General features: G+C 44.7%; 1 protein-coding gene across 3 annotated transcripts in view; it reads right to left on the bottom strand.

The window, feature by feature from the left end:
- Window positions 1-4,404: 4,404 nt before the first annotated feature.
- The window catches only part of Gskip (GSK3B interacting protein), a 21,543-nt gene continuing 12,962 nt past the window's right edge, over window positions 4,405-12,985 (bottom strand). For all 3 annotated transcript variants that reach the window (XM_031357870.1, XM_031357869.1, XM_031357867.1), the window contains exons 2-3: window positions 7,067-7,325; window positions 4,405-5,674 (exon numbers count right to left, since the gene is read on the bottom strand). In XM_031357870.1, coding sequence (XP_031213730.1) covers window positions 5,513-5,674; window positions 7,067-7,303 — 399 coding nt within the window. In that variant the 5' untranslated portion in view covers window positions 7,304-7,325 and the 3' untranslated portion in view covers window positions 4,405-5,512. The remainder of the gene's footprint in view (window positions 5,675-7,066; window positions 7,326-12,985) is intronic.

Below are 12,985 nucleotides of genomic sequence, written 5' to 3'. Positions count from 1 at the left end.
CTGTTGGGGTCGAGGCTCAGGGTCTGGCGGGGGGTGGGGGGTGTCCCAAAGGGTGGGGCTGCTATCCCTGGAGAGCGCTTATCCCAGGTTCTGTCTTATTCCAGAATTGTCTGCCTGCCTTCTGCACATCTCCTGTAGGACGCTCGGCTCGGGTTAACAACGTCTTTACCGTGAAGAAAAGCAGTTGCCATGAGTTTTGGGGTCAAGGACCACAGCGTGAGAGCCCACCACCACACCCCCCGTGCAGCCCAGTCGCTGCTTGGTGCACAGGGTTCTACTGTTTGACCTAGTTTGCTTTCTATTGCTGTGAAATTTACAGGTTGTAGACCATCAATCAGGGAAGTCAGGGCAGAAGGCAGGAACCTGGCCGGAGGCAGGAAAGCAACCAAAGACCTTGGAGGAATGTGGCTTACTGGCTTCCCCAGCCTGCTTTCTTAGAGAACTCAGGAGCAGGCGCAGGATGCCCGCAGTGATCTGGGTCCTCCCCTATCAATGAAGAAAAGCCCCATAGACATGTCTGGAGACCTTTCTTGTGGAGGCATCTTCTCACTAGAGAGTTCTCTTTCCAGATTGTGTTTCCTAAAGCATTTTCAGAAATTTTCCTGAGGATTTGGTGGAGGTGCCTGGAGGGACTTTGTGCCCAGGAATCACACACAATCATGAAGTTTACACTCAGACTGTTTAGGCTCTAGGCTCTGGGTCTTCTTTAAGCATGAGAATACTCATGTAGTTGCTGAAATAAACCACCACCAACAAAATTAACACGTAGCAGGTGAGCTTGCTAAGAGTGTAAAGGAGGTGTCATCAAGCCTTACAACAGGAGTTCCATCCCTCTGTCCCAAAGAGAACGGGCTCCAGCAAGCTGTCCTCCACACATGTGCCCTGGCACACACACCCCTCTCCACACATAAATGAATGCAGTAAACAACATTTATTTTGTTTTCTTCAAAAGTTGTGGTAGTTTATGAATACAACCAGCTTGTTTGGTTGGAAGAATCCAACTGCATTGAAATAGTTTTAAATACTAACTTGTTAAATCTAAATACATTAACTTGTTATATGTAAATATGCATGCATATATAGAAGTTAAGAATTTATTTTTATGTGTATGCGTGTCTGCCCGCATGAATGTCTCTGTGCCACACGTTTTCCTGGTGCCATCAGAGACCAGAAGAGACGCTGGATCCCTGGACATGGAGTAACAGAGAGCTATGAGGCACTGTGTGGTTGTTAAGGACCACACTCAGGTCTTCTACAAGAGCAGCCAGTGCTCTTGATGGCCAAGTCATCGGGAGCCTATTGCTTTTTTTTTTTTTTTTTTTTGGTTTTTTTCGAGACAGGGTTTTTCTGTGTAGCCCTGGCTGTCCTGGAACTCACTCTATAGACCAGGCTGGCCTCGAACTCAGAAATCTGCCTTCCTCTGCCTCCCAAGTGCTGGGATTAAAGGCATGTGCCACCACTGCTCGGCGAGCCTATTGATTTTATTATAGCAACTGCTGTATCATTCCATTAGTTCTTTCCTCTGCATGCATGCTACTACCAAGTGTGTGTGGTGCCTTCTATTAAGTATTGAAAAGTTCTGCCCTAGTGGCTACACAAGTTTCCCATCGGTGCAAGCATCAGCAATGCTACACCTAAATAAAGAGCTTAAAGGCAGAGTTCTGAAGTCAGGGTGGCCCATTCCCAAACTTGTTTCCTCCTCTATTCGCCTAGTGTGAACCAAGCAGCAGGTTTTGCTCCTGAACGCTGGAGGGAGCACAGGGTATCCAGGATAGAAGGCACTGAGGGTAGTCACAGGCCAGCAGCTGACTGTGTGGGAAGCCTGCGAGCTCAGCAGAATAGGAGGAGAGATGTGCATGTCCTTATGGGAGATGAAGCCTCTGCTCTCTTCATGGACTCGGAGCAGACAGGCTAGCACAAACTCTGGAGCCAGCGGAAAACCCACATCCATTACTTGTCTAAGTATGAGCTCTCCCTGAGCTACAACTTCAGGCCTGAATTCTCCCCTTGCATTGCAACAAATACAGAGTGTAATATGAGAATTATCTCTTCCTTAGTACCTAGCTATTGATATTTTAATGTTTAATTTCACTTCCTCTTCTGTGTGTATCAGTGCATTTTATAGTGTAGGTTTTTTTTCCAATTTATTTATTTATTATATGTAAGTACATTGTAGCTGTCTTCAGACACACCAGAAGAGGGCATTTGATCTCATTATGGATGGTTGTGAGTCACCATGTGGTTGCTGGGATTTGAACTCATGACCTTCAGAAGAGCAGTCAGTGCTCTTAACCTGCTGAGCCATCTCTCCAGCCCATAGTCTAGGTTTTTATAGTGTGATTCTGCCATGCCATTCTTCCTTAGTTTTAAACATTGCATATTTCCCTCAAAGGGACACAGTGTAATTTAGCATTCTTCTGTGATTTTTCAATAGAGGAAAACCAATCTGTGCAGCTATAGTTTGTTGACTCATTTATGACTCAGGGTTTTAAAATTAGACTTACTTCTGGTATGTGGCACACATGTGGAATGACCTGAGGACGACTTTCTGGAGATGGTTCTTTCCTTCCATGTTGTGGGTCCCATGGATTGAACTCAGGTCGTCAGACTTGGTGGCAAGTCCTTTTACCCCTGGGGCCATCCTGGCAGCCAGCATTTATTACTTTTTTATTTTTTGAAAGTTTAAGACGGCCTCCCAAATTTCTCAAGTTATCCTTGAAGGACCTCACCTGCTTCAGAAGCCTTGTAGAGGGTGTAGCCAGTCACTAGTACACTCTCCAGTGTCCCTCATTAAATCCTGGTTCTATTAGAACTACAAGTTAACTGAAGAAATGGCACTGTTAAATTCTTTTTAGCTGGTTCATTGGTGGCGCTCGCCTTTAATCCCAGCACTTGGGAGGCAGAGGTAGGGGGATCTCCCAGTTTGAGGCCAGCCTGGTCTATAGAGTGAGTTCTAGACAGCCAGGGCTACCCAGAGAAACCCTGACTTAAAAAACAAGAAACAAAATAGAACAAATCTTTTTAAAAGACTTGTGGAAGTAGGCTCTCCTCCCACCACGTGGGTCCTGAGACCCCATCCAGATTGTCTGGTCTGGAGGTGGTAATTTCACTGAGCCATCTTGCCTGCCATAACCCACAACTATTGAAAATTTCTCACATTATCAGCTGAGTCAAACCCCTCTCACGTTTTATTTTTGTGCCCCTTCTCCTTCTGGAACCCCTCTAAGTGGTCACTGAACAGCTTTCATTATTCTCCACCCCTCCCCCACCTTTGAGTTGTCTAAACTCATCTGCCCATTGCTGTAATCCTATTGTAGGGTCTTGTTTAGCCTGGGCTGACCTCCTGTTCTCTCTGTAGTAAGGATGAAAGCCTTGGCTCTTTCTTCACCTCACAAGTGTTCAGGTTATATGTGCGGCCATGCACAATTTCTTTTGAAATTGATTTGAGTCAGATGATTTTTTTTTCTTTAGAAATAAAATTAAGGCTTAATTTATATGGTTAATCTTTAAAACTGGCTTAGCTTAGGATGGATGTATGCCTGTGCTCACATGTGTGTGTGTGTGTTCACTGATCCCCTTTATTCTAAATAATAAAGAACGGGGCTGGCGAGATGGCTCAGCAGGTAAGAGCTCTTCAGAAGGTCCTGAGTTCGGATCCCAGCAACCACGCGGTGGCTCACAACCACCCATAAGGAGATCTGATGCCCTCTTCTGGTGAGTCTGAAGACAGCTACAGTATATCATGCCAGAATGAGCAGGGCAGAGTGAGCAGGGCTGGGAGGTCCTGAGTTCAATTCCTAGCAGCCATATGATGGCTCACGGCCATCTGTACAGCTACAGTATACTCATACACATAAAAAAAAAATCTTTAAAAAAAAAAGAAAAGAAAAGAACGACTCCCTTCACTCACTTCAACTCCAAATAGAACACTGATGAATTTAAAAAATGTTGGCATAGATCTTGGAATCAGTCACTTACGATTTCAATTTTTAAACTCAACTCAAAATCGAGTAAACAATTTTATTCAAACTCTAAAGACATCAGTTTTAAATATTACCCCGAGATTAAGCACCAGATTGGGCTTCACTGTGCATACCTGCAGGCAACCAGACATCACAGAAGGAGAGCCTTGCAAAGCCAAGCTCACACAGCCGATGAACTCTACCAGGCCTGGTCCACACAAACATTCTGAGTTTTCAAAACCGTTTTGATCCTCAGGACTGAACTGGGTGTTTACCCACAACAGGCAAGGGCTCTACCCATCACCTTCCCTCCCATGGTCTTTAGAGGCTAAAAATGCCCCCTGGAAACTAATGACAAAAACATTTGCTGACGACCATTCCCAAAGCAGCTGCTTTGGGTGACAACTAAAAGAACAGCGCCAGGTCCTTTTTGTTTGTCACATACTGGAAAACATGCAGCAGTATGGAGGACTTTATTAAGTTTATAAACACCAGGGACTGTAATAAAATATAAAATACAGAGCATCTCTTTTTTAAATATCAAGTTTCTGAATGCTTCATTCATCCTTTGGTTTCAAACCATACAATGCACTCATGTTACACTGTTCATGTGGCAGTGAGACAGAGCACTGTCCAACTGCTGGGGAAGAAGGGCGCTGTAGGAATACCAAAGCACTGCTTTATAGAAAGTAAGCATCGAAGCAAAAATACTTTCTGAATATATATGTGCATTATATATATATATACTGTACATTGTAAACAAACATTCCGGATAAGAATCAACACAGGCCAAAATACCGTTTCCTAGGAAACCAGGATCTTCTTCCTCCAAGTGATACACACCAAGGATGAGGTGAGGCCTGTTCCTCTATTTGCTCATGTGCTTAGATATCCTGGAGAGAAGTAATTGTTACATTCATTTGCTAATGGTCTGTCTCGCTCTAGGTTGGCTGGCTGTGGCAAACAAGGAATGGAGAACTATTTCTGTCCCGGCCTTTCATTTTATCCTGGTTAAGTAACAGATAAGCAGTTCGTCCTTATAGTCCATTTGGTAAGTAAGAAGATTAAGTAGAGCAATACATTTCAAAACTTGTGCAGGGGAAACCAGTTGACAGTTTGTTTCCAATAAGGCCAGGAACAAAATAACCACTACAAAGTCAGTCCAAGCTAGTAGTGAACCCCTGATTTAGCAGGCTGAAGCCAGGTCTGAAGTTAGGGGATTCTAATTCTTAATTACTGTGCAAATCTACAATTTCCTATGTCAAAGAGTGCTGGCGGAGTTGAAGCCCTGTAATAGGAGAATGAAGTGCTGATTAGGGATTGAGATGCAGAGTGGCTGTGTGTCAGAGCAATGGTCTCAAAATCCCCTTAAATGAATCTGAAGCTAAGACAACTTATGAGTCAATTATGCTGTGAGTCAAAAGCCTGTGTGTGAAGGAATGGTAAACACATAAAGCCAACGATGTACTTTCTACAATGATTATATGCAAGGGTGTCAAGTCTTATCTCAGATTCTATACCAGCAGTGGCCCCACTAGGAGGAAAAGGAGTCATGACTGTCCATCTCGTTTCAAAGCTTCCAGTCTCTGAAGAAGTGCATTTCCAAATGCTTCCCGGTAGGCAGGACTGAGCGTATCCAACAAGGAGTAGACTGTCTCATGGTAGGGGGTTTGCAAATGACCCTCCACCTGGTCAAAGGCATAGCCCACCACCTAGGAGAGAAAGGCAGCAGTGAGCACTCGGTAGCTTCCATTCGGGCAGAGAAGGCAGGAGCCGGGGGTCTGAAGGGTTTGGGCAGTGACACCATTTCTCAGTGGATGATCTGCATTTCAGCGGTTAGCAATCTCTAAGTAGCTTAGAACACAGGACCACGACCCCCCATGTGTTTCCCCCAGGGCTCTTTAAGAGGTTTGATTTGCTCACTTTTGTTCTTTTCTCAAGTGTTAAAATCTTGAAAATGACATAATAAAAATATTACTATTATTGCCTTTAAGACAGGGTTTCTCTGTGTAACCTGGCTATCCAGAAACTCACTTTGTAGACTAGGCTGGCCTTGAATTCAGAGATCTACCTGCCTTTGCTTCCCTGGGATTAAAGGCAGGCTCCGCCATGCCCGACCCTGAAACCATTTTTATCCTTATTTTTTTATCTTAAATTCTGTATATGTGTGCCTGTGTGCACTTGAGTGCAGATATCCATGGAGGCTAGAGGAGTGGACTTCTTGGAGCTGCAGTCATAGTTGCTGTGAGCTGCCTGACCTGTGGGTGCTGGGAATCAAACCGGTGCAAGAGAAACATGTGTTCCTAACCACTGAGCTATCTCTCCAGGACCCACCCTTACTGAGTTCCATACATACTGATGATCACCCATACCAAGGTACCTTCTTGCAATAAAAAACTGGTGACAGAAGCCTCTCCATTCGAGCCTGGTGCTGCTGAGAACTGAACCCAGGGCTCTACCATTAAGCATTTCTTTCTTCCTTTTTAGTAAACAAAAATACACGGTCTCACTATACAGTCCTGGCTGGCCTCAATCTCAGAGATCCACCTGCCTCTGTCTCCTGAGTGCTGGGACTGATGGTCTATTATCACCATGCCCAGCCTCTGAATACCTTCAAAAAATTAAAAATATCATACTCACACATGGCATATCTATGTAAGTCAGATGCTAAGTCTGTGAGGTTTTCTCTTTCCTCTTTTCTGTGGGTTCTGGCCTGTACAGCACGCCACCCAGTACGCAGGCCAGCTAAGCATCTAGTTTGGATGGAAGGTGGAGGTGAGCAGAGTTTCAGCACTGTAACTACAAGGGTGTCCCCTGCAGAGAGCCCACTATAGGAGACAGAGTTAGCTACAAGAAGGGGAGGAACTCGTTTGGGTGGTAATGATTAGAGCAAACTGAATCAATTTTTTTGAAATGTATTTAGTCTCTCAAATTCAATTGTTCTTTGTTGATCAAAAATTTATTAACCAAAATTTTGGGGAAAATATTTCTTAATTTTTTTTGAAGACATCTATGTCTGGTTTTTATGTAATATTCCTCTTTATCATTTCTGATAAAATGATAAAGATATGCTTTTTTTTCTTCTAAAAATAAAAGTGAGTTACCCTGAGCCCTGCTTCTGTGAGCTCCAGACAGTATCTGTTCCTTTCCTTTGTCTCCACGTTGATGTAAGCCACATCATCTGCACAGGGCAGGCTTTTTGAGACAAACATGTTGTTGACAGCAAAGAGAACATCGTTTACAACTGCTTCAGCCTCCAGCTGCATGTCCTTCATATCCGTGCCTTCAAGCCCATTGAGTTCGGAGCCTTCTTCAAATCCAGACATACTGCTTAGCTCCATGGGGTTATAGTCTGTTTCTACTCTGCAAGAAAGCAGTGACAGACTTTTTACTGGAAAGACATTCCAACTGGACAAGGGAGAAAGCAGCAACATTCTTCTCAAAGGATCGCAAGAACAGTTGCTAGGCCACATGCAAACCTTCCTCTCCTCCGACAGCTCTTGAGCCAGGCCCTCCCAGTCCCAATCACTATCAGCACCTGCCTCCATGCTCCTCCCAGGATGGCCCACTAAGCCCCACAGAGAGCACTCCACTGATTTCCTAATCCAAAGCTCCAAAGGCCACCTTCCTCCAAAGAGAAGCATTGTGGGCCTATCAACACAAGCTTTCCAACCCTCTTTAACTCTTGTCAGTCTGTGAGGCAAAGAACAAAAAGCTCATTGTTTTAACATGTATTTCCTTGAGTAAATACCTTTTTGGAGGCTTACAGAATATTTTCATCTGTCAAGTTCACACAGAAGTAGAAAAGAACCCAGTTTGTTTGAAATCACATCTATATTTAAGAAATACAAATTCACACCTATATCTAAGAAAATGGGTGATGCTATGTACCTAAAATCTAAAACTGTTATGAACTCCTTTAAACATGTGTCCCAGCTGGGCGGTGGTGGCGCACACCTTTAATCCCAGCACTTGGGAGGCAGAGGCAGGAGGATTTCTGAGTTTGAGGCCAGCCTGGTCTACAGAGTGAGTTCCAGGACAGCCAGGGCTACACAGAGAAACCCTGTCTCGAAAAACAAAACAAAATGAAAGAAAAAACAAAACAAAACAAAATAAACATGTGTCCCATACTCAACTGATACACTGCTTAAAGATATGTTTGGTTTTATAGAAGTGACCACTTAATATAGTTTATAAACTCAGTTTGATCCATTGGTCCAGTGGTTAGGAATAAGTACTTTCATTGACTTGGCCCTGATTCAATTAAAAAGAAAAATCTATTTGGAAGGTTTTAGCTTCTAAGCACCATGTCTGTCTCGCCTTTAGCTTGGTAATTAAGAGCAGTTACATCAGAGTAAACATTACATGAAAAAGGTGTTCACAAAGTTCTCTCAGCAGGAGCCCAGCACTAGCAGGAAGATGGCCTTACTTAGTCACTGGGGAACAATCAGCCCCAGGTTCCAAAAAGAGGATGCCTAGGGGACTTCATGCATCCCTTGGAGAACGATATGGAAGACTGAAAACTTTTGACAATGATTTATTTTAGCTATATGTAGGTGTGTGTGTGTGTGTGTGTGTGTGTGTGTGTGTGTGTGTGTGTGTGAGTGAGTGTGTGCAGGGGCCTATGGAGGCCAGAAGAAGGCGTTGCCCCCCCCCCCCGGGGGGGGTTGAGTTATAGGTGGTCACGTCACCGTGTGGGTGCTGGGAGCTGACCCTGGCCTCTCTTCAAGAGCAGAGAAGTGCTCTTTAGCACTGTTCTCTCCTGCCCGTAACAGGCTTGCTTGCTTGGACATCTTTCTCTTGCTTAGTTTCACCCATATTTTCTGAGGGGAATCAGATGCCTCTTCCCTACTGAGTGGAGTCAGCAGGTGATGTGGCGAGTCAGACTCCATTTCTCATCCAATGTTCTTTCTTGTCCAGTCATGGCACACTTTTGGCAGCTATCTTGGGATGAGGCCAAGAGGCCAAGGATAATGCTGACAAGGGGGAAAAGACAGCAGCAAGCGCCTGAGAGGACAGCAGGGCACCCAGACAGTCTCCCACCTCTGTACCTCAGTTATTGGAGCCAAAAAGTCCCTATAGGCTTTAGTCTTTAAAGCCTACTTTTTTTTTTTTTAATGGTTTTTCGAGACAGGGTTTCTCTGCGTAGCCCTGGCTGTCCTGGAACTCACTCTGTAGACCAGGCTGGCCTCGAACTCAGAAATCCGCCTGCCTCTGCCTCCCAAGTGCTGGGATTAAAGGCGTGCGCCACCACCGCCCGGCTAAAGCCTACTTTTAATAAGGGTTCTCAAACGCTTCAACACCTCAGCCCACTGTCTAAAGGTAGGGGAGAAAAGATGGTAAACTGGACAAGGGGATATGGACCTGATTAGATGTAGTTCTTTGTGGTGATTCCAATCTCCATTTGTCAGGACATCAGTGGTCCAGTTCAGTAGGGGCAGGATACAACCAGTCCAGTTCAAAAGTGTCACCAAACACAAACCAGCCACTGCGGGATGATCCAGGAAAACCTGCTAGGACTCCGCCACCAAATTGACACAAGTTAACAAAAAATGACTAAAGCCAGGTGGTGGTGGCACACTTCTTTAATCCCAGCACTTGGGAGGCAGAGGCAGGTGGATTTCTGAGTTCGAGGCCAGCCTGGGCTATAGAGTGAGTTCCAGGACAGCCAGGGCGATCCAGAAAAACCCTATTTTGAAAAACCAAAAAACCAAAACCAAAACCAAAACCAAACCCCCAAAATGACTAAAACCAGTGTAGATGCCAAAAATGTTCTCTGCCATGCCTCTCTCAACAAAATAAAAATCAATAAAAAACCCAAAACCACAAAGAGTTACAGGACAAATGTACCCTATCACAGCCCACTGAATCCTATTTATACTCTCTCCAAGCATCACATCCTCTTAACATCCTGCCTCAGCAATACACCACGTGAGTCTGCATTACATGACACAACCCCAAACTCTTCAGTCTGCTCACATCGCTGGCCACAGAAAGCATTCTCACTGATTTGGTGGCAGTCCACTCAAAACCAAACACAGCAGCTGCTCTAGCTCTAACAGCCTTACTGAGGTAAAGAGATTTCAAATACGGAACCCTGATGTTGATGATGAATATTTTTGTGTGTCATGAAGAAAGTGGTTGGCAAAAATGTTTTGTAGAATTATCAATATGTGGTTGCTATTAGCTTCCTATTGCTGCTGTAACAAATGACCACAGACTTGGTGGCTTGGAGCAAATAAACATCAACACAGCGGCTGAAAGTAGCACCTTTATTTTCTTAACGTTCTGGAGGAATGAAGCATGAAATCAAGATATCCGTGCAGCTTGTTCCTTCTGAAGGACTCAGAGAACTGAACACTTCCTGGTGATTTCCAATGTCCAAAGGCTACTTGGCTTCCAATCCACTCCTGTGTCCTCTGTTCTCCAAGGCTGCCCTAGCTACAGCTGCTGCTACTGAGTGCCAAATCTCTTGGCAGACCAGCGAGTGGCCTGGTGGCAGAATGACTACACTGGGCTGACTTGAGGGAAGTACTCTGTTCTCAGTCCTTTGTATGGATTTGCCTTTCCTGAATGCAATGCTTCTCCCTAAACAACCACTTACAGAATCTCCTGTCCACTGTCACAGCATTACACACAGCCTTCAGTTACAGACAGTTGTGAGCCACTATGTGGGTGCTGGGAACTGAACCCAAGTCCTCTGCAAGAGCAGCCCGTGCTCTTACCTGTTGAGCTATTTCTCTAGCCCTGATACTGTTTCTTTCTTTCTTTCTTTTTTTTTAAAGATTTATTTATGTATTATATGTAAGTACATTATATCTGTCTTCAGACACACCAGAAGAGGGCATCAGATCTCATTACGGATGGTTGTGAGCCACCATGTGGTTGCTGGGATTTGAACTCAGGATGTCTGGAAGAGCAGTCAGTGCTCTTAACCGCTGAGCCATCTCTCCAGCCCCCTGATACTGTTTCTTAATTAAGGGTCTTAACTCTATTTACCTATTTATGTAGAATATTTTCTCATTTCTTATTTTTAGACTAGTCTTTAATTGTAAAGAGCTGGTAACTACTACAGAAAACAAAGCTATGCTTTGGTTCAACTACAAGTTCTACCATTAAGTGTCTGCACACTTGGGTGACTACAAAACCTTCCTTGGCGTACGATGCTTTTACCTATAGAACAAGGACACTGGAGAGCAGCCTCTACTGTGTGAGATGCTCTGCGGTCTGACATAACTTATGCTGGGGCTTGACTCATGGGACAGGTCAGTCCAATGGCCACAAGGGTTCTTAAGAAGGGTCTATACACAGTGTGAGGCCAACACTGAGAAAGGCAGTCTAGGTGGACCAGGAGGTCACTGTCCAGTGAGCATGGGGCCTGACTGTCAGGCTGCTGAAGGGCTTCACTAGCATCGCTGCTGCCGCCTTGTTCTCTCTTTCTCACCCATGCCTTCCTTTCCTTTCTTGTTCGTCTGTTTGTTTGGGCTGGCTAATTCATTCTCTCTCTCTCTCTCTCTCTCTCTCTCTCTCTCTCTCTCTCTCTCTCTCTCTCTCTCTCTCTCTCTCGGTTCCAGAGGGACAGTGTCTTTTTTCTTTTCTTTTCTTTTTTTTTTCTGAGACAGGGTTTCTCTGTATAGCCCTGGCTGTCCTGGAACTCACTCTGTAGACCAGGCTGGCCTCGAACTCAGAAATCTGCCTGCCTCTGCCTCCCAAGTGCTGGGATTAAAGGCGTGCGCCACCACTGCCCAGCTTGGCTAATTCTCAAAATTCTATTTGGTGGCTTTTTTAAAAGACACATTTCTAGGGTGTTCTCAAGCTTGCTATGAAGCGTACATGACTCTGAACTTCTGATCCGCTAGAGACTGGGACTACAGGTGTGTACTTACGACTACTGGTGTGTTTCTGGTGGTTGCTTCAGCATTTAAGGGATATGCCTTACAATGCAGCTGTGACAGATGTTACATTGCTCTTATGAGTGTACACTATACAACCCTGGCTCTTTTGTCACATGTACTCCTTTCTATATGTTAAAATATATAACTTTTGCTTTTGCTTTTTTTTTTTTTTTTTTTTTTTTTTTTTTTTTTTGTCGAAGTCTCACATAGCCCATGCAGGTCCAGAACTCAGCATGTAGCCAAGAATGATCTGAACTTCCAACTGGGGCTAGAGGTGTGTGGTGTTGCAGCTGTGAACAGCCATGTCTAGTTTTGTGTGGAGCTGCTGCTGAGATGTGAACCCAGGCTCTGTGTCATGTGGTGACTCTGGCTCATGCATTATACCCACGAGCGGTCCTCCTCCTTTGTTCACGTTCGCCTTCCCTTGTTCTGTTTTGAAAGCTTCTATGGTTTTTTTCACATTAGCAGACCCACTGAGGCTAGGGCATAGTATCCTACCCTGGGTCCTCACCCAACAGTCACTGTGCTGTGGCTCAGTCACAAGGACTCTGACCTCATTGTTGGATCAACCTGCTTAAGCCTTGCTGAAGTTACCTGTTTCTGAGAACTCTTACACACACACACACACACACACACACACACACACACACACACACACCTACCTCTATACCTCTATATCTTTTCTCAGGTGTCATTGCTCTGCAATGTCCCCTCTGTATGCTGGTTCTGTCTCCCATCAGGAGAAGCAATGCAGTTCACACCTCGTCCACTAAACCTTTGGCTGGGATCAAATACAGCTTTCCTCCTCTTAAGCAGTTTATGTCAGACACTTTGTCACAGCAGTGAAAACTAATACACATTTGACTGTCTTTGCATTACAAAAATGCATTGTTTGCAGTAGGAGAAACAATGAACAAACAGGTGCCACACTGGGAATCACAGGGCGGAGGAAGGACAAGCATTTAGCTTAGAGGCCAGGCTGTTGTTGCGATAGCTGAAGTAACCTGTAGCAACGTTTCACATAAAAATTTCTTTATTTTAAACAACTACTTAAAAAATGAAGGGGAGCCGGGCGGTGGTGGCGCACGCCTTTAATCCCAGCACTTGGGAGGCAGAGGCAGGCGGATT

This window comes from Mastomys coucha, unplaced genomic scaffold (genome assembly GCF_008632895.1).
Source record: "Mastomys coucha isolate ucsf_1 unplaced genomic scaffold, UCSF_Mcou_1 pScaffold6, whole genome shotgun sequence".
NCBI classification, from domain to species: Eukaryota; Metazoa; Chordata; class Mammalia; order Rodentia; family Muridae; genus Mastomys; species Mastomys coucha.
The sequence above is the reverse complement of the archived record's forward strand: the minus strand, read 5'-3'. Positions and strand labels throughout refer to the sequence as shown.